Source organism: Corythoichthys intestinalis, chromosome 21, assembly GCF_030265065.1.
Source record: "Corythoichthys intestinalis isolate RoL2023-P3 chromosome 21, ASM3026506v1, whole genome shotgun sequence".
NCBI lineage: Eukaryota > Metazoa > Chordata > Actinopteri > Syngnathiformes > Syngnathidae > Corythoichthys > Corythoichthys intestinalis.
Window position 1 is genome coordinate 13,808,885 of NC_080415.1, and position 19,946 is coordinate 13,828,830.

At 42.1% G+C, this 19,946-nt stretch overlaps 1 protein-coding gene across 5 annotated transcripts in view; it reads right to left on the bottom strand.

Annotated features, from left to right (window-relative positions):
- Nucleotides 1-218: 218 nt before the first annotated feature.
- Nucleotides 219-19,946, bottom strand: part of tanc2b (tetratricopeptide repeat, ankyrin repeat and coiled-coil containing 2b) — a 299,572-nt gene continuing 279,844 nt past the window's right edge. For 4 of the 5 annotated variants that reach the window (XM_057825716.1, XM_057825713.1, XM_057825714.1 and 1 more), the window contains 12 exons: nucleotides 18,596-18,832; nucleotides 18,320-18,526; nucleotides 17,081-17,174; nucleotides 16,831-16,964; nucleotides 16,636-16,759; nucleotides 14,168-14,343; nucleotides 13,964-14,096; nucleotides 8,505-8,534; nucleotides 5,328-5,419; nucleotides 5,099-5,245; nucleotides 4,903-5,003; nucleotides 219-4,531 (listed from right to left, as the gene is read on the bottom strand). In XM_057825716.1, the coding sequence (XP_057681699.1) occupies nucleotides 2,476-4,531; nucleotides 4,903-5,003; nucleotides 5,099-5,245; nucleotides 5,328-5,419; nucleotides 8,505-8,534; nucleotides 13,964-14,096; nucleotides 14,168-14,343; nucleotides 16,636-16,759; nucleotides 16,831-16,964; nucleotides 17,081-17,174; nucleotides 18,320-18,526; nucleotides 18,596-18,832 (3,531 nt within the window). In that variant the 3' untranslated portion in view covers nucleotides 219-2,475. The remainder of the gene's footprint in view (nucleotides 4,532-4,902; nucleotides 5,004-5,098; nucleotides 5,246-5,327; nucleotides 5,420-8,504; nucleotides 8,535-13,963; nucleotides 14,097-14,167; nucleotides 14,344-16,635; nucleotides 16,760-16,830; nucleotides 16,965-17,080; nucleotides 17,175-18,319; nucleotides 18,527-18,595; nucleotides 18,833-19,946) is intronic. The other variant, XM_057825715.1, reaches the window with a different exon arrangement.

Genomic DNA, 19,946 nt, shown 5'->3' on the forward strand with positions numbered 1-19,946 from the left:
AAACTCGTTTTTAACTCATCGTCTCATAATGAAAAATGTTCATTGATGAAATATTGTCATCTTTAATGAAACCACATAGGTTTGGACTTATATTTTCTAAAGGAAAGGTTTCATTCCGAGTGAATTTTTGTTCAGTGCGAGTCGTCAAGAGTAACGTTATACTATAAATAAGACTATTTTATATATATATATATATATATATATATATATCTAGACGTCAAATCCATTTACGACTGTCATTCACCCCTTTGTCAAAAAGTATTGAACATACATTGTCAATGCCCTTGAAACATGAGCATTCTTTTCTATTCCTGCAACATTTTCAATAAGGAATAATGTATTTCAAACAAACCTGTTGCACAGTAAAACTTCCATCCTAAAAGCAAATCAATACATCTAATCTACTGTATCTCCTTGTCAGTGTCTCATAAGCACCATAGAAAGCACGTTAGACCAGGGGCATAATTTAGGGGGGGGGTGACAGCACCTGGGGCTCTGAGGGACCCGGTTTGCGGGTTTAAAGTGGGCGTGGTTGGGGAGAGGTGAGGGTCAAACAAAGGTAAGATGATGCACGGAGCTGCAATATAGTGTTTATAAGTGTTAAAATATCTGCTAGCTGAATGTCTGGTGGGGCCCACCCAAAAAAATTACTCTTGCACCCCACACACCGGACGTTGGTTTTGAGGTGCCTGCACAAGTAGCACCCATAACCACTTGTTTAGGGGTCAAGGGCCCTGCTCACATTTGTTCTGCCATTGTGTTAGACAATAAATGACTAAAAATACTTTGTTTCAGTAGGCAACCATTTATAAATGTTTTCCCCTCTCAATACAATGTACATGTTACAATCATTTAACATGAGATAAAAACCACATTCTGAACTTTTTTTTTTTTTTAATAATTTGTCTTTTTATATATCACAGCGATCTGAAAGCTCACATGTACAGACAAGAGAACTCTGCTTGGCAAGCAAATACATTAATCATAAAAGAAACCAGGTTGAGGGAAATGACGGGGGGCACACACCAGCCCGCTATACATGTTTCTGCTTTAGAATAGAACATGCATCAGACTATTTACAGCCAGCTAATATACAATCACACATTTTTGAACCATACATACTTGGATAGCTTCAATTAAGATTTGAAAGCAAGTATAATACAGGTGACACCATCTCTAAAGATCAGTAGAACAGCTACGGTACAAGGTGGAAGTCGCATTGACGGATTTTGAAGGTACTCATTGCCCATTGTGCAATGACAACTCTCTCTGGAAAAGCGCGAATGTTAAACCTTTCATTGAGAACGACATTGGTGTCGAAACATCTGAACGTATTCAACATCAGGTGTCATGAAGAGTGAGGTTATTGAACGTTTCCATCGGGACAAGCATGTTTTGGGTGTCAGATTTTTAAAAAGTTTTTATTTTTAAATAGAATACCGTTCCAAACAAAGCCGGAATTGATTGTGTCAGTGCCGGATGCAAACATCTTCAACTGGTAGTCAGACCGTATCTATACAACTTGTGCTAGAAAGTCTTTACATTTTGGTAAGACTTTAAAAACATTGTCTGTTAAATATTGTCTGTGACTGTCTAAACCACTTGCATTCGACAATCGGAAAGAGAAAGAAATGGTGGGGAATCAAGTGCACCTTCTAGGCGTTTGTAATGAAAAGAAACCGGTAGAAAGGCGGGGCAGAAGTGAGATTTGCTTGCTTTTCATCCTTAACTTTTCTTTGAGCCTCAGTCAAGGCAAACATGTTAATAGTTCTGGTCTGGCCACAGGGGCCTAATTTAACTGACGTTTAAAAGCAGTTGCTTGAAAAGGCAAACATTGACTGGTTTGGGCAGGTAACGTTTTTGGCACATACCCGCATGTCCTGTTCGGTGAAGAACATGGAAATCGAAACTAATCAATGGATGACGGTGCAGGAAATGACGCTCCGCATGCGCTTGATCAGCCCCAAGAAAACGTGAGCTTCTGTGACGAGTTTTAGCACGTCCGTCCCCTTTGGACCAGCAGCAGGGACACCAAGGCAGCGAGAACGGTATACATTTCAAACGATGCTTCCTCTGACTTCTATGTACAATATATAACTTAATTATAAATATGGTCATTTGTTCTCTATTAGTAATGAAGTTGTTTGTAATCTGCCGAGCAATGTACAGTATTGAACATATAGTATTGTATTACATTGAAGAGAGCCTACAGCAACCTTGTTTAAGAGCACACAAGATAAAGAGTCCACCAGTCCCAGGAGACGTTCATGTCCCTGTGCAGTTTTATTGGGGGTAGTCATTGTCCAGAGCCTGGAATCAAGCCTGTGAGCGTTACAAGATGGTCAAGTCAGTGTATCAGTCAGTATGTTTATGTCCAACACCTTAAAAGTGTGTGGTCCCTCTTGTGACCAGTTCTTCCAGGCTAAGTCCATTTTCAGGCCACTCACAGTTTCTGATCTTTCGTCGTCTGAACTGTCACACGTTAGATTCCACAAATGGTCTCTTTGGTTTGATGGGTGAAGAGGGTCCTTGTGTGCGGGAGTCTCGGGAGAGCTGGCGGTACATGTTGTCCTGGTATGCCTGCGCCACAGGCAGAGTCCTGGCCACTTTCACGTCCGGGTAGGTGGGCACCTGGCTGACCCGCTCCAGAATGTCCCCGGTGCCTCGGGAGCCGTTGGCCAGCTTTCCCAATGAGGGCGGCGGTGTCTGGGAGTAGTAGTCCTCCTCCAGTAAGTGTCCATTCTGCGCGTTGTTAGTCTTGTTGTAGTAAGCGATGTTTCCCAGCGAACTGGGCGGGCTGTAGGTGGACCCCTGCTGGACCAATTGGCCGGGCGAGGTGGGGCTAATGGCCGAATCCATGGACGTCATGGCGCGGGAGCGAGAGGGCTGGTGCAGGTACTGCTGAGTCCGTGCCGTCTTGTCTATGACGCCCATAAAGGGAGTGTTACGAGAGCGGGTAGGCTCGCCCTGATAAAGCCCCCCGCCGCCCTGTGAGGGAGAGATTGGTGACAAATCATCACAGGGGCGCTCGTAGGTGGCTTGCAAAGGTATTTCCATCTGCTGGATGGAAGAGGACGGCCTGAAGCCCGGCGCCAAGTTCGAGGTGGAGCCGGCAGAGATGTTGTTGCTGGAGGGGGAGAAGCGCAGGCCGACGCTCTGCGAGTGGATGAGGGGTCTGGGGGTGGGCACGTGCGGCTTTATCTCAGGAGTGTTGGCGCTGACAGGGCGTCTCACCAAATGCGGGATCTCAGGGGAGCCCAGTTGGCAAGGGGGCATGGCATTGGCGCGCTCCAGCACGTGCTCAGAGACGGGGTAGTAAGCAGCGGACTGGCTGCGACTGATCTGAGGCGTCTGACTGTAACGGATGCCCGCCGGACCCCCGCTGCTGGCGCGGTAGGCAGAGGAGGGGCGCTGGGGTAGCTCATCCTTCAACAGTGCCGACTCCATGACCCCTCCTCGGCCGCCGTGCTGGCAGAGGGCGCCAGAGCTGAGGCTGGCTTGCACCTGCGACATAGAACGCCCATCCAGCGAAGGCTGGTACACAAGTCGGCCGTCCACGTCCACCGAGCCGCCCGGGTAACGGCTACCAACAGAGTGGCCCATTTGCCCCCCGTAACTGCTGTTGGGCTGGTTGGTGCGCACGATTTGAGCTATGGAAGGTTGCAGACGAAGGCCTTGGGCTTGGTGGTGCTGGGATGACAGCGAGGCCTGAGAGCTGAGCTGGAAGGAGCGTTGGCTGCTCATCTTGGACAGAGGGGACTTGGGTCTCCCTGGGTGCTGTTCCGTTTGGTAGCGCACAGGAGAACCCGACTGGGACCTGTACAGACAAACGCTCTCTACCGGTGGACTGGCTCTGTACTGGGCAGCCCGACGCAGAGGAGAGGGCGGCGGGCTCTGGTGGTCCATCCCTTGCCCACCACTTCCCATTGGTGGTGGGCTGAAGCGGTAGGACGGCTGGTGCACCGGCGATGTGTGAGGTGGGCTGTGTCGATAGTGGGAGTTGTGATGTGTCGGGGAAAGGGAGGGCGGCGTGGTCTGATAAGATCCACGGGTGGGGGAGGACATGGAGGAAGAGGTGGGGTGGTACTCGTAAGGTTGCCCCATAGGAGAACCTCCAGCAAGGTAGATCTGGTCTGCGTGTGTAGGGGACAGTGGGGGACTCTGAATGATGGGGAGACTGGTAGGATTGCCCAATGACTCCGGTGGGGGCAGACACATGGACATGGCCTCCAGTTCCTGCTCTAAGTAGTCCTCATCCTCAAAGAGATCCTGGACAGGCTCCATGTCCTCCAGACGGGGCTCTGGCGGAGGCGGGAGAGGCAGAGGAAGGGACAGGCACTCTTCATCCTCTGGGGGAGGCGTAGGAGGCGGGGATGGAGGAGGCTCCAGCTCCAGGTCCGGAGGCTGCAGCACCCCCTGGCTCAGCTGGTGACACTCCTCCTCAACACGCTGCAGTAGGCGCTGGATCTCTCGGTTGTTGGGGCACTGTTTCATGGCTTCGTTCAGGTCATCCAAGGCTTCATGGAACTGCCTGAAGGTGTAATGGAACATTTGACATTTTTTTATTGTATTAGAATTATGCTCATTAGGTTAATTATGCAAGTTGTAGTATGTTTGGTCAGAACAAAAGCGAGTTTTAAGATGGAAAAATCCATATGGGAGGACTACTTTTGGACCTCCGTAATTGTCTTCCCCAATGCTTTTTCTTAGTTTACCATTTGGTTGTTACCGTGACACCTGGTCTGGATCATTTGACTGACTGACTATGAAATCTTCTTTGTCTTCATTGATTTACAGTCATTCAGCTATTCTCCCTCTAAGCACGGGTATTTTTCTCTAATAACACAAGTCAACCAGATGACAACATGAGAAACATTAATGGGTCTTGTGGGGGTTCCTTACCTGCTGCTACGCTTGGCCCTGGCCCTGGCGTAAAAGGCCTCGTAGGATTTGGGTTTCAGCTCGAGAGCCTTGGTAGCAAATTCCTCAGCCATCCCAAAGTCCTGGTTATAAGACAACAAGACTGAACTCTGAACCAACAAGAACATTACATCGACGGGAACCGTTTAGGATCATGGACAGTTCCGTGTGAACTCACATTCATTTTTCTCCGACATCGGGACAGGTTGAGGAATAGCGAAACCTTTAACTCTCTGAATGTCTTAAGGTCCTCACTGAAGCCTTCACGCGGGAACTTTTTGAGGGCATACTGGTAGCGCTGTGCCGCCTCCTTCACCTTCTCCTTCTGTCAAGAGAGAAACATAAAACGTTTACAGTGAATCCCTGCCTACTCGCAGTCGGCCATTCACAACTTCAAATTCCCGTACCTTGTAAAAGCCGTCACCCTCCTCGATGAGTTTGCTGAGTAGAATGATCATGATGTCGGGTTTGGAGGTGGCCATGGCCCACGTGGCCGGACCTGCATCACAGGGGAAGACGACAATGTGAGGAACGGAAGTGCGATCGAATATAAGCAAGTAAGAGAAGGAAGAGAGGAAAGTCAAAACGACACAAACACGAACACAGTCATAATAACGAGACCTGCATATTCGTGAATGACCTCAAGTGTATCCCACCGGACATCTGGATTGTCTTGCATGACAAAACAATTAAAGTGTGATAGCTTGTACGAGTTGCTGCATACCTGCACTTTCTAAAAATAGCAAAAGTAAAGTTTATATGACCAATCCAGTGTATCCTGGTGGGGTACATGAATAATAATTGTTATACTAAGGTGAAAAAGCTAAAAAATGTCGAATGGAGGAGGAAAATAAGGCAATTCACTGTCAAGAAAAGATCACGGCTTTGCGACTGGGCTCCTGTTGTCCGCGACTGAAATGATGACCACCTTCTCTGAGGGTTAAAACCCCCCATATGGCTGTCGTATCCGATATGCATTGCATCCAAACGCAATTTACAGCGCTTTACTTTTTCCACCATTTGTTATGTTACAACCGCATTGATCATTTTAATTTTTAAACGTAAACACCTCATCCCATAAATTTTTATGTCTTACAAAAACTAAGAAAACAAATTACAGTGACACCTCGGTACTTCGCGCTTAAACAAAAAAAAACACATATACAGTGCCCTCCATAATTATTAGCACCCCTGAAAAAGATGTGTTTTTAGCTTCTAATATATATATTTTTTTAATTATTCATATAATATGGGACCTTAATGGAAAAAAAAAGAGAAAAATCCTACCTTCAATACAAGTGCATTCATTCAGTGGGGAAAAAATCCCACATAAAGAAAAAAATATTTGACATCAAATAATGTGTGTCACAATTATTAGCACCCCTGGTGTTAATACTTTGTACAACCCCCTTTTGCCAACAAAACAAGGTCTGGGGACTGAGATGGCCATGGGAGGAGCTTGATTTTGTGTCTGGTGAACCATTTCTGTGTAGATTTGGCCATGTTTAGGGTCATTGTCTTGCTTAAAGAACCAGTGACGACCCATCTTCAGCTTTCAGGCAGAGGGCAACGGATTTTGATTTAAAATGTCCTGGTATTTCGAAGTATTCATGATGCCATGCACCCTAACAAGGTTCCCAGGGCCTTTGGAAGCGAAACAGCCCCACAGCCTCATTGACCAACCCCCATACTTCACAGTGTGTATGAGGTGCTTTTCAGCATGGGCATCTTTCGTGGCACGCCAGACACACTTAGAGTGTTTATTGCCAAAAAGCTCAATCTTTGTCTCATCTGACCAAAGCACACGGTCCCAGTTGAAGCCTGAGACCGTGTGTATTTTTATGTGAACCACTGTGAAGTATGGTGGTGGGTCAGTGATGCTGTGGGGCTGTTTCGCTTCCAAAGGCCCTGGGAACCTTGTTAGGGTGCATGGCATCATAAATGCTTTGAAATACCAGGACATTTTAAATGAAAATATTTTTTAGGGGTGCCAATAATTATGGAGGGCACTGTATATATACATACAGATTGAGCTGTCCCGCGCCGATCGTGTAGCCTCCCTCCCTCCCCCTGCTCTTTGTTGCTCTCAGGCAGTGAGTGCACTGGAGTTGCTTATTAACAATGATTGACAGCTGATCATGTTTTATCTTGCCAGAGAAGCAAGCTTCAAAGCGCCATATGCGTCAATCATTGTTTAACTTGTTAAACAGTTGCTCTGACAGCTCATTGTAAGTGAGCAGCTTCAACAGATTTAAGTGGACTCTATCAATGAAGCATTCAATAAAGCCAAGCATTTTTCTGCTTTATTCATTTTTAAAAATAATCTTTCCGGTGCTAAACCTGAACAAATACATTACCACCACCCAAAAAAAAAATTGGGGTGGTGCTATTTCGCGGTTTTTTACTTATCACGGCGGATTCTGGTCCCCATTAACCGCGAAAAACAAAAGATCACTGTACTACATTTATCACGGGTATATTCGATTGAGGTTGTAGAAGCTGTAAATATTCAATAAATGAGCAAAAATAAAATAAAAATATTTCATGTTGTCATTATTGGATGTTTAGGAAAAAACGGGAAAAAAAACAGAAAAGAAAAGCTACACGTGGACTGCCCCGTAACTTGACACAGCATTACATTCATTCATTTTCCGAGCCACTTATCCTCACGGGGGTGCTGGAGTCAATCCCTGCTAACATAAACAAGTTATTTCTGCTTTTTAAAAATGTTATTTCCCATATATTTATTCACTTTTTGATCATTAATCACTTTAAGCACTTTTTATAATTAAATAATTTATTGACATTTAAATTGGTTCGTTATGTAAGTTAATTTGATCAAATATTTGGTTACATAATTGCATTTCATAACACTCATTCCCCGCTGTTGTTTGCTTCAAAGTCATGATTTTTTTTTTTTTCTCCATGGTGTTTTACATTGTTTTTTTATTATACATTTATGTATTATCAAAAATAAGCAATTCTACATATTGATCTCGAATATTTTCATTTATTTTTTACTTTATTTACAAATGACTGTCTGTTTTACAATTTAAATTATGGCCCTTAAACACAAACTCTCCAGCCCTGCTTCAACATAACAAATGCGGAAAAGGTAAAGCACTGTGAAATTCTGAAGTCGTTTTAAGTGTATCAGCAATCTGTGACACACACTTACACACACACAAAAAACACAACACCACAAAGGCACAAGAAACAACAAGGCGACAGAAAAGCACAAGGCGGCAGGAGAAGTCCCGCGGGCGTCGAGTGACGTCAGGATGACTGCGAGCGACCTCGGTGAGCGGTGGTGGTGGGTACAATGTCGTGCATGCACTTCCTGCTAAAAAAACAAAACAACAACCACGCAGTCAGTATCTCTCGGAGGCCGCTGTCATGCATCCATGCTGCCAGGAAGAGGCTCGGACCATCTACCTCGAAACGTACACCTATTAGTCACTTTAGTTATCTAAAGCTAAAAGCTGGCCCGTCGACGCTCAGGAGGAAACACAGACGACACAAAGAAAGGAGATAGAGCTGTCAAAATGCCTGCTGGGGTGGGAAGTCGACAGCCTTGGCTTTACCTCGGGGCCTACTGGGCAGCGTCTGACATCCTGGGACCGGAAAGAGGCGCGTATGAGGGTGGCGTGGAGAGGGGTTGAGGTGAGAGGAAGAGAAAGAGCATGGGAGTGCGGGAGAGGAATAAGAGAAAAAGAGGCAATGAAGGTTGAGGAGTGAGAAAAGAAACACAAAAAAGCAGCAGTGAGAAGCGGAGATTTAGCAAAATAATTAAAATATAAATAAATTAAATTAAAAACACACAAGCGCGATTAACAACTTTTCAGCCGGAGGCAGGAGGTGATTTACAGAAGGATGACAAGTGAACATGCCGGGAAAAATAAGATAAATATGCAAATAGCAACAGCCATGGTGCTGGGAGTGAGGGGATGACATACTAGGGATGTCCGTGATCCGATCACGTGATCGGAAATCCAGTCTGATCACGTCATCAGCTTTTTAAAATGATTTATTTTTAGGTGTTCACTCGTTGGCTAGCATTGAAGGCAATGGACAACCAATCCATTTTGACTGGGAGGGTTGTCAGCAGTTTGATGCCAGTACACGTCAGAACAGTTTTGTTTGCACTTTGTGATGCCAAAATTGAAAAATTTAACACATTGGCTGCCATTGACGGCGATAGACGTCCAATCTAATATGACTTAGGAGTGCCCCAGCCCCCTGTCAAGTTGGAATGGACGTCTATTGTCGTCAGTGGCAGGGTGTGAGCTAAGGACTACAAGCAACAAAATAATCTATAAATATATTGGTATAAGGATATTGCAAAAAAAAAAAAAAAATATATATATATATATATATATATATACAGTGCCTTGCAAAAGTATTCGGCCCCCTTGAATCTTGCAACCTTTCGCCATTTCAGGCTTCAAACATAAAGATATGAAATTTAATTTTTTTGTCAAGAATCAACAACAAGTGGAACACAATCGCGAAGTGGAACAACATTTATTGGATAATTTAAACTTTTTTAACAAATAAAAAACTGAAAAGTGGGGCGTGCAATATTATTCGACCCCTTTACTTTCAGTGCAGCAAACTCACTCCAGAAGTTCAGTGAGGATCTCTGAATGATCCAATGTTGTCCTAAATGACCGATGATGATAAATAGAATCCACCTGTGTGTAATCAAGTCTCCGTATAAATGCACCTGCTCTGTGATAGTCTCAGGGTTCTGTTTAAAGTGCAGAGAGCATTATGAAAACCAAGGAACACACCAGGCAGGTCCGAGATACTGTTGTGGAGAAGTTCAAAGCCGGATTTGGATACAAAAAGATTTCCCAAGCTTTAAACATCTCAAGGAGCACTGTGCAAGCCATCATATTGAAATGGAAGGAGCATCAGACCACTGCAAATCTACCAAGACCCGGCCGTCCTTCCAAACTTTCTTCTCAAACAAGGAAAAAACTGATCAGAGATGCAGCCAAGAGGCCCATGATCACTCTGGATGAACTGCAGAGATCTACAGCTGAGGTGGGAGAGTCTGTCCATAGGACAACAATCAGTCGTACACTGCACAAATCTGGCCTTTATGGAAGAGTGGCAAGAAGAAAGCCATTTCTCAAAGATATCCATAAAAAGTCTCATTTAAAGTTTGCCACAAGCCACCTGGGAGACACACCAAACATGTGGAAGAAGGTGCTCTGGTCAGATGAAACCAAAATTGAACTTTTTGGCCACAATGCAAAACGATATGTTTGGCGTAAAAGCAACACAGCTCATCACCCTGAACACACCATCCCCACTGTCAAACATGGTGGTGGCAGCATCATGGTTTGGGCCTGCTTTTCTTCAGCAGGGACAGGGAAGATGGTTAAAATTAACGGGAAGATGGATGCAGCCAAATACAGGAACATTCTGGAAGAAAACCTGTTGGTATCTGCACAAGACCTGAGACTGGGACGGAGATTTATCTTCCAACAGGACAATGATCCAAAACATAAAGCCAAATCTACAATGGAATGGTTCAAAAATAAACGTATCCAGGTGTTAGAATGGCCAAGTCAAAGTCCAGACCTGAATCCAATCGAGAATCTGTGGAAAGAGCTGAAGACTGCTGTTCACAAACACTCTCCATCCAACCTCACTGAGCTCGAGCTGTTTTGCAAGGAAGAATGGGCAAGAATGTCAGTCTCTCGATGTGCAAAACTGATAGAAACATACCCCAAGCGACTTGCAGCTGTAATTGGAGCAAAAGGTGGCGCTACAAAGTATTAACGCAAGGGGGCCGAATAATATTGCACGCCCCACTTTTCAGTTTTTTATTTGTTAAAAAAGTTTAAATTATCCAATAAATTTTGTTCCACTTCACGATTGTGTCCCACTTGTTGTTGATTCTTGACAAAAAATTAAAATTTTATATCTTTATGTTTGAAGCCTGAAAGGTTGCAAGGTTCAAGGGGGCCGAATACTTTTGCAAGGCACTGTATATATATATATATATATATATATATATATATATATATATATATATATATATATATATATATATATATATATATACTGGACTGTCTCAGGAAATTAGAATACTAATATTTTGTTTAAAAATTTTTTTTTAAAAAAAGCCTTCAAAAAAATTTTCACTCGTATATTTTAAACTTTTAAACAAATTATGTCACAATGAAAAAAATGGTGTTTGTAAAAAAGTCACAGATATCTACCTCAATTATCGCTTAATTGTTTTTTTTTGTTACTGTTGCATTTTCTAAACAAAGAAAAATTGGAAAAAAAAAAGGGTTAAAAGAGTAAATAATTGATCCAAACAAATAAAAATTGAAGGAAAAAAAAAAAAAAAAACGTTAAAAAGAGTAAATATATGAAAATGAATATCTCGACCACTCCTTGATGTCTGCGATTTATACATCGCGACCCTTGTTATATTACCATGTTTCACGCATAAAATCTACCAAAAATCCGGCTATGACCATTCACAGCTGTGTCTTGACACTCGGTGATACATACTACATGGAGTTTTTGAAGCGAAAAGAGGGAAGTACGCAATAATATCTCGTTAAAATCATGGCGTCTTTAATTCTGCTCTTGCGTGCTCTCACCTCGAGTTAGGGTTTTGCTGTTTAAAAAAATTTTTTTTTTTTTTAAATTCCCTCTTGTTCAAATTTTTCTTCCCCCAGAAAATTGATATTTTAAGCATTCCAATGATGTATCACACATGCAATAAGGACAATTTTGAAATCTGGCCAAAATCTGGGGGTCTCACAGCGGAACTTCAAGTCAAGAGTTTTCCGCCATATATATGTGGGGGAAAACACAGACAAGGCTGAAAAAGCAGTTTCTGCTCTTGCGCCCCTCTTTAAAATAAACTGATGTATTTTAAGCCAAAATAACTGTTGTGTTTGATAGAACAATATGTCTATATGCTGCCACAGCAGTTTCATGGTGCATTAAGCCCCCAAACTATTTTCAATTTGTCCGTTTTACCCTGGAGACCCCCGTTTACAGACACCGCTCAACCACTTTTGTTTCAACCCATCCATAAAAAGGTTAATAATTATATTTTGATATTCAAAATATCTATCATTTTTAGCTCAGAATCATTAATTGATGTCTAATATTTAGTAAATAAAAACAACAACTGAAAAAAATGATTCACTAGCATATTTCAAACTTTTAAACAAATTACGTCACAATGAAAAAAATAGGTCACGGATATCTACCCCATAACTATTGCTTAATTGTATTTTTTTTCGTTTGTGTCGCATTTTAGATGATAAATAATCCATCCTAAATTGAAAAAAAAAAAAAAAAAAAACACTTAAAAGGGTAAATATTTGAAAAAGAAAATCTCGACCACTCCTTGATGTGTGCACTTTCTGCATTGCGACCCTGTGATATTACCGTGTTTCACCCATAAAATCCCCAAAAAGTCTGGCTGTGGCCATTCATAGCTGTCTCTTGAGTTTTTTGATCGAAACAAGGTAAGTACGTGATAATATCTCGTTAAAATCATGGTGTCTTTAATTATGCTCTCTCATGCTCTCACCTCGAGTTAGGGTTTAGGGGTTTAAAACATTTTTTTTTTTTTTAATTCCTCCAGTTCAAAATTCTTCTTTCCCAAGAAAATTAAGATTTTAAGCTTTCCAATGATGTATCACACATGCATATAGGAGAATTTTGAAATTTGGCCAAATTGGAGTTCTCAGAGCGGAACTTCAAGTCACCCGAGTATTTTCCGCCATATACTTATACTACAGTGGTACCTCTACTTTCGAACGTCTCTACATACCGAATTTTCAGATTAAGACATGCCTAAATGGGAAAATATTGCCTCTTGTTAAGAAAAAAAATTCAGGATACGAAAGGCAATAATACAGTATGGCTGGTACTCGCAGCTCCCAGAGTTTACTGAACGTAACATACTTATAGCTGCTCTACCATTGGCTACTGCCAAGGATTCCTGGCTTCCAATTGGCTAAGAGGGAGCTCTGTATGTGTATATACGAGCGTCCTCTTAATTCGCCCCTCGTATTCAGACAGCTTTACATGAGTCTGTTAACTTTTATTCTTTAATCTATTCTTGTTTTTATACAATATGCACAACTCTGAGTTTACGTTTATAGTGCAATAATCTAATTGTGACATGTGTTTGTTACATGTTTTGATGCATTTTTATGCTTTCCAAAAGATTCATGTCTGAATTTTGGGGGGCTTGGAATTGATTAGGGCATTTAGATAGAAAATGTGTCACTACTTACAGAATTTTCAGTTACGAAAGTACTTCCGGAACCAATTAATTTCGTAAGTACAGTTAACAAACTTTGGAATACAGCGACAGCAAGAAAAGTCAAGACTATCATCAAGAAGATAGCTCAGTTTATCACATTGAAAGGCTAAAGGTTTTATGAAAAACAAAATATTTGAATGTAATTTGTTTGCAACCTTATTCTCTGCTGCACAACTGACTTGCAAAAAAGGGGTTTTTGCATTGTCTTTTCACTTCGTTGAAAACCACTCCTTTACTTTTGTATGTCAATGTTAGGATAGCAAATGTGCTTTTTTTTCCCTCAATACATTTCCAAAGACTCGGTATCGGCAAAACCCTAAAATCAGGAGACTAGGACTCAGCTTGCGTACAAAAACATGTCATCAGACATCCCTATGACATCCAAGCAAAAACAGATTTTTAAGGTTGAAAATGCTTAAAGCAAGTGAAATGTTCTTCTTACACAAAAACCACCCGCTAAGAAGAAAACATTTTGCAGACAACAAACATTGAATGATGATGGATGATGATTTAATGAGCAGTAAATGACCCTGTTTGTGATGAGAAAAATCGTCACATTTAAAATAAATGTCTTGCTCTAATGGTGTATGTATGTGCTAAGTAATGGTGTTGGGGGTGCAGCTGGATTGAGTGGTCTGACATGCGCCTCATGCTCCTGTAGATCTGGTGTCAGCAGGCACATGAGTGGCATGATCTCGGTGTCAGAGGACGTTAACGTGCTCTCACCTATCTTGGCGCCTTTCTTGAGGAGGGCCACCACCACCGACGTGTTCCTGCAGCCCACGGCCCGGTCAAGAGGACGCATGCCGCTGTAGTCCACGTGCTCTATCATTGCGCCGTGATCCACCAAAAACTGAACCTACAATTAAGATTATGCGCATTCAGAGTCTGTCTTAATTCTGCCTCCCTGCCCCCTTTCTGTTCACAAACCACGTCAGAGTCGCCGTAAAAGGCAGCCAGGTCGAGCGGCGTGCGGCCGTTCTTGTCGGCGTGGTCGGTGGCGGCGCCGCTTTCTACCAGGCATCGCACCACTGGCAGGTGACCCTTGAGGCAGCCCCAGCTGAGCGCCGTCAGACCCTCCTTGTCCGTCAGAGACAGGGAGGCTCCTGGGACGCAAGTGAGCAGATGCGGAGAGAGTTAAGTTGGGGTGGCAAACACTGGTTACCTCCCAATATGATATGAATTGAGATATAAGCAGAGGTTGGTAGAATAGCTAAAAATTTACTCAATTAAGACTAGCGTTACTTCAAAATAATTTTTCTCAAGTTAGAATAAACATACTCATCGAAAAATGTACTCAAGTCCAAGGGAAAAATCATTTGGTGAAAAGAATACTCAAGTAATGAGTAACATTGTGAGTAACTGCTTACGATGTTTCACTTTTTTTTGTTAAACAATGGTATTTTTTTCTCAGCATGAAGTTCTATAGGTTCTGTAAGATCTATATAAACTGTTAATTATTATACTGCACTATACCCTATAACATAACCGCATTAAGCCAAAGAAATGCAAAAAAAAAAAAAAAGTAAATCATTGAATTCTGGCTATAGATAAAAACGTACTGAACTGAAACATCATTCGTCCAAAGAGCATGAGTGCTCTCTAGTTCCTAGTTTGAGTAGTTGAAAAGTGAATAGTTCCTTCATAGTTCCTATTATCAAATTAAAAGGATCATATCTCCATTTTTCCGTGGTCAGTCGGTGCCAAATAAAAATTGTGAGGGATAAAATCCGCACTTTTGAGTCATGTTGAGGGCAATGCTCTATGTCAAATACTTAACTTTTTACAGCGCTTTAAAGACGGCTCGTGATTGAACAGGCTGGCGTGATCATAGAACGGCAAGCTTGAGTCTGATTGGTATAATGGAGTCATGTGATTATTGTTGCGACGTCTCATTGGTGAAACTGGTAGAGCTACTGTTGGCATTGCCGGCAAAAATAACCGAGTAAAATCTAATATGTAGAATAAAAAGGAAAAATGTAGCGGAGTAAGATTAGTTTTTCTTCTTCACAAATCTACTCAATTAAAAAGTATGGCTTAGTAAAACTACTCTCGGAAGTAAATTTTTTTCAAAAAGTTAATCAGTAAATTGAACATAGTCAATGTAACGCTTTACTACCCACCTCTGGTTACAAGGCTCACGATAACAATTATCTCACAATATAGCGATAAAACAATTCTCGATACATGCATCAGGAAATCAATCTATAATCTTGTATGATACAACTATTAAAGAGAATAACAAGCTAAGTAACATGAGTCAAGAAATCACTCTAATCAAACTAAATTTATTTTTTGGCACTATTGGAAAAAATCTGTCAAAAATCTATATCAGGTGTAGAATACAGGTAGTCCCCGGGTTACGAACGAGTTCCGTTCCAACGCTGGCGACGTAAACCAGAATTTCCTCGTAAATCGGAATGAACTCTTTAAGTACCCCTAAATACCTCCTTAATCTCAAAATAAATATCCAGACACATGTATTATATGTCATTGTACTGTCCTCGCCAAGACGTTGAAGCTAAATCCTCGCTAGACAGCGAGCTAAGCTCTGAAATGACGATGTCAGACATCCGTGTGGTTTGCTGACTTTTTTCAGGCTGACCCCCCACCTCTTCAATCTCTGCAGCAATGCTGAGAGAACTCCTATAACGGGTCACATGACACTTTGGAGGGAAAATGACAAGCAGTACTCAATTTGGACATTTAGGGATGGAGGTAGTTTCTATGCGGTGTACTCACTTTTGTTGCCAGTGGTTTAGATATTAATGGCTATATTTTCAGTTATTTTGAGGGGAAAATGAATTAGCTCTATTGTGTATGATGCACACAGACAACTTTTCATTGTGTCAAAGTGTCAGTTTTGTCCCATGAAAAGATATACTTAAATATCTGCAGAAATGCGAGGGGTGTACTCACTTTTGTGATACACTGTATATGCGCTCTTACTCGAGTGTGGAACTAAACATGCATCACAAAACAAAAGTCAACATTATTTTAAAAAATATAGATACGTTTATACGACTACAGACAAAATGGCAGATGAGACTCCGGCGCAGTAAAGTCGAGAGCACACAAGTCGGGTACGTCGTAACCCGGGGACTACCTGAACACAGTAGTAATAGTCATACCAAATCTGTCCTGACTTCCTTCATCCTGCCCTATCAGTTCATAGGTGTGTCCTCTAAGTATGAAGCCAAAATGCACTTGTAACGCTACTTTTAGCTAGGTAGCATACAGTATGTAGTAGCATATAAAATAGCAACATTTTCTTTTCATGATTAAAATAATTGTGTGAATTAATTTATGGGTTAACTCCAGAGTTAACTAGTTAACTTGCCAAGCCAACAAACTATACATTGCTCTGAAGTACACAAGATATCAATCATTACTTTTACCTTGCGAGAGTAGAAACTCCACTGTTCCCAAGTGTCCCTCTGAAGCGGCCATCATGAGTGGCGTGCGACCCTGTTTGTCAGTCAGGTTGACGTCAGCGCCGTGCGTCAGGAGAAGGTCCACTATCTGACAAACAAATATAATTGTTATTATTTACCTAAATTATCAAGCTCATGATCATTGTCTACTGCGCTGACCTGCCAGTGGCCCTGCCGGACGGCGCTAAACAGCGGTACGATGCCGCGCCGGTTGGACTGGGCCACGGCGGCACCCTGCTCCAGAAGGAGGCGGCACACTTCCAGCTTCCCCCGACCGGAAGCCGCCGTCAGAGCTGGGCAAGAAAAGAGGAAGAGTAACATTATTGGATATACACACAAGTTGCTAACATATGCTAATGAAATGATCCAATTCTGTAGTTGTGTGAAAACACGTGGCACCCGCGCCTACCTGTCTCTCCCCACAGCGAGTCAAAGTTATTGATCTGCGCTCGCTCCACCTCCTCCTCGTCTTTCTCGGGCAGGTCCAGCAGGTAGGAGACAATCTGAGGAGAATTTCCATTAGATTGCAAATTTTGTAAGGATGCTGACTATTGGGTTACAGAGCTGATAAATTAAAATACTCAGAATTTCTCCCCCTCTCATTTAACTCATTGGCTGCCACTGACGTCCATTCGCTCATCCCTTTCTCCCCCAGTTAAAATAAATTGGATGTCTCGCCCCATCAATGGGACTGAAACATGAACACTCACATCCAGTCTTCCCAGTTTAAATGAATTGGACATCTGTCGTCATCAGTGGCATGTAACCAGTTAAATACTATGATGACATAAAGTACCGTATTGGCCCGAATATAAGACGGTGTTTTTTGCATTGAACTAACACTGAAAAAGAGGGGGTCGTCTTATATTCGCAGTCTAGACATTATACTCATTCACGATGCAGATGGCGCCAGATATCATTGAAGCGATGTTCTGTCATGACAGATCTCAGCTACTCTCCCCATTCACGAAGCTAGATGGCGCCAGATATCATTGAAGCGATGTTCTGTCATGACAGATCTCAGCTACTCTCAAGTTTAACCAGTTTGCATTATTTTATTGCTGTTTTTCCTTATTCAGATTTGTTTCAAGACTACAGTTACAGTTAGACTTCACTTTGATGGTTAATGCAGTTATTGCAATTTTGTTATGTTATCGCAATAGATTGGTTTATTTACATTTCAAAAACCAGAAGCCATTCATTTACGAATGTGATTGCACTTTAGTTTACATATTTAAAGGTTCAGATATTAGGATTTGAATGAGGCAAAATAACATGCCTTTTCTCTCAAATATATTGTTATAATCCTTTGTTTCGGATGTACTGTAATTATTTTCTGTATAAAAATTAATTTGGTCTTTTTTCAAACTTGAGTCTTGAAAAAGAGGGGGTTGTCTTATAATCAGGGCCGTCTTATATTCGGGCCAATACGGTACTTAATGCATTTCCTCCATGTCTGTCTCACGGCAATAAAAAATAACTTCAACGTGTTGAATTTGATTGACGTCGTCTTACAATTGGCTCCAAACATCAATATAATGAAATATTCTTATCATTTGTCCTTGTTAAATCCTAAAATTCATGTTAATATTTCTTTAAACCATGAATGATTGACTTCTAGTGAGCCTAAAAAAAGAGTGGGTAGTACCTCTGTGTAGCCCATACTAGCTGCGGCAACAAGGGCCTGCTGAACGGCGTGGCTTTTGGTGAAGGCAGCTTGCTGCTGGGTTTGTGGAGAGTGCTGCACCGGCCCGCCGCTCCAGTCGCACTCGATGAGAAACTTGACCACCTCCATGTGGCCCCTGAGGGCAGCGTGCACCAGCGCACATTGACCATTCCTGTCCAGGTGATCCACCTGGGGGCAAATGATAACATTAGTGTAACTGATAACTGCCAACAAGTAACACGTTTACAAAATACTCACCTTAGCTTTCTTTCGACACAGAGCCGTCACGATGGCCATGTGACCGCCTGCAGCAGCGTAACCCAGCGGCGTCAGGCCGCTCTCGGAGGGGGCGTCGGTATAGGCGCCGAACTCCAGGAGTAGGGCCACCATGTCCATGTAGCCCAGGTGGGCGTGGACGCATAATACGGGGGCGTTGTTGAGCACTTCGGTGCGATAGTTGACGTTGGCACCGCCCAGCATCAACAACCGACTCACCTGCCAGCACAAACACATGTGGTCATGATAGAATTGTGACATGACTGACAGGTCAGGCTTTTATCTTTGAGATCAAAATCAGGCAAAAGAAATTTAGACTGCCTAAATTGTGTTGCTATAACACAGACATGTACTTTACATTTAGAATAGTTTTACTAAGCCATACTTTTTACTTTTACCTGAGTAGATTTGTGAAGAAGCAACGCTACTCTGACACTGCTACTTTGGGCTACACTAGTCGTTAATTACATTACACATAGACTTCATAATTGTATTGACGGGACAGATTCCCTAGACACTGTGGCACGCCTTTTCGTCCGACACTCCGCTTCAGTTATTCGCAGTCAGTCGCAGTTAGTCAACACACGCAGGAATCCAACGCCAGATTTAGGTTGAAAAAGTACGAAAGCTGTACCGCACACAAACAGGAAGGATTGCCTCAGGAGTGATTTGTTCGAGGATTCAAGGTAATTACTCTATTTTTCATACCATGCATGCATTTTGAAACGTTAAAAAATCAATGGGAGAAATTAGCCGCTAAAGCATTGGCGTTACACTTCCCAATATTCATGTAAAATAAATGCTAACTGCCCATTTTTTGTTTTTAACCAAGAATCGAGACTGTTTTATGTCCATATCTATAAAGAATTCAGAGATTTAAGCATTTATTCACAAGCATTTCAACCTAAAAAGCTCTTTGTGGTGATAAGGCAGCGCCACAGTGGCTTAAAGACTAGCAGCACATTTGACATACTGTATTTACATAAAATAAATGCTAACTGCCCCCCCCCTTTTTTTTTTTTGCTTTTCACCAAAAATGGAGACTGTTTTATATCCATATCTGTAAAGAATTCAGGGATTTAAGCATTTATTCACAAGAATGTCAACGTAAAAATCTGTTTGTGGCGATAAGGCACAGCGGCTTTAAGACTAGCAACATATTCGATATATTTACGTAAAATAAATGCTAACTGCCTGTTTTTTTTTGGGTTTTAACCAAGAATCAAGACTGTTTTACGTCCATATCTATGAAGAATTCAGGGATTTAAGCATTTATTCACAAGAATTTTCAATGTAAAAAGTTCTTTGCCTGTGTTTCCACTCGGTCAGTTTT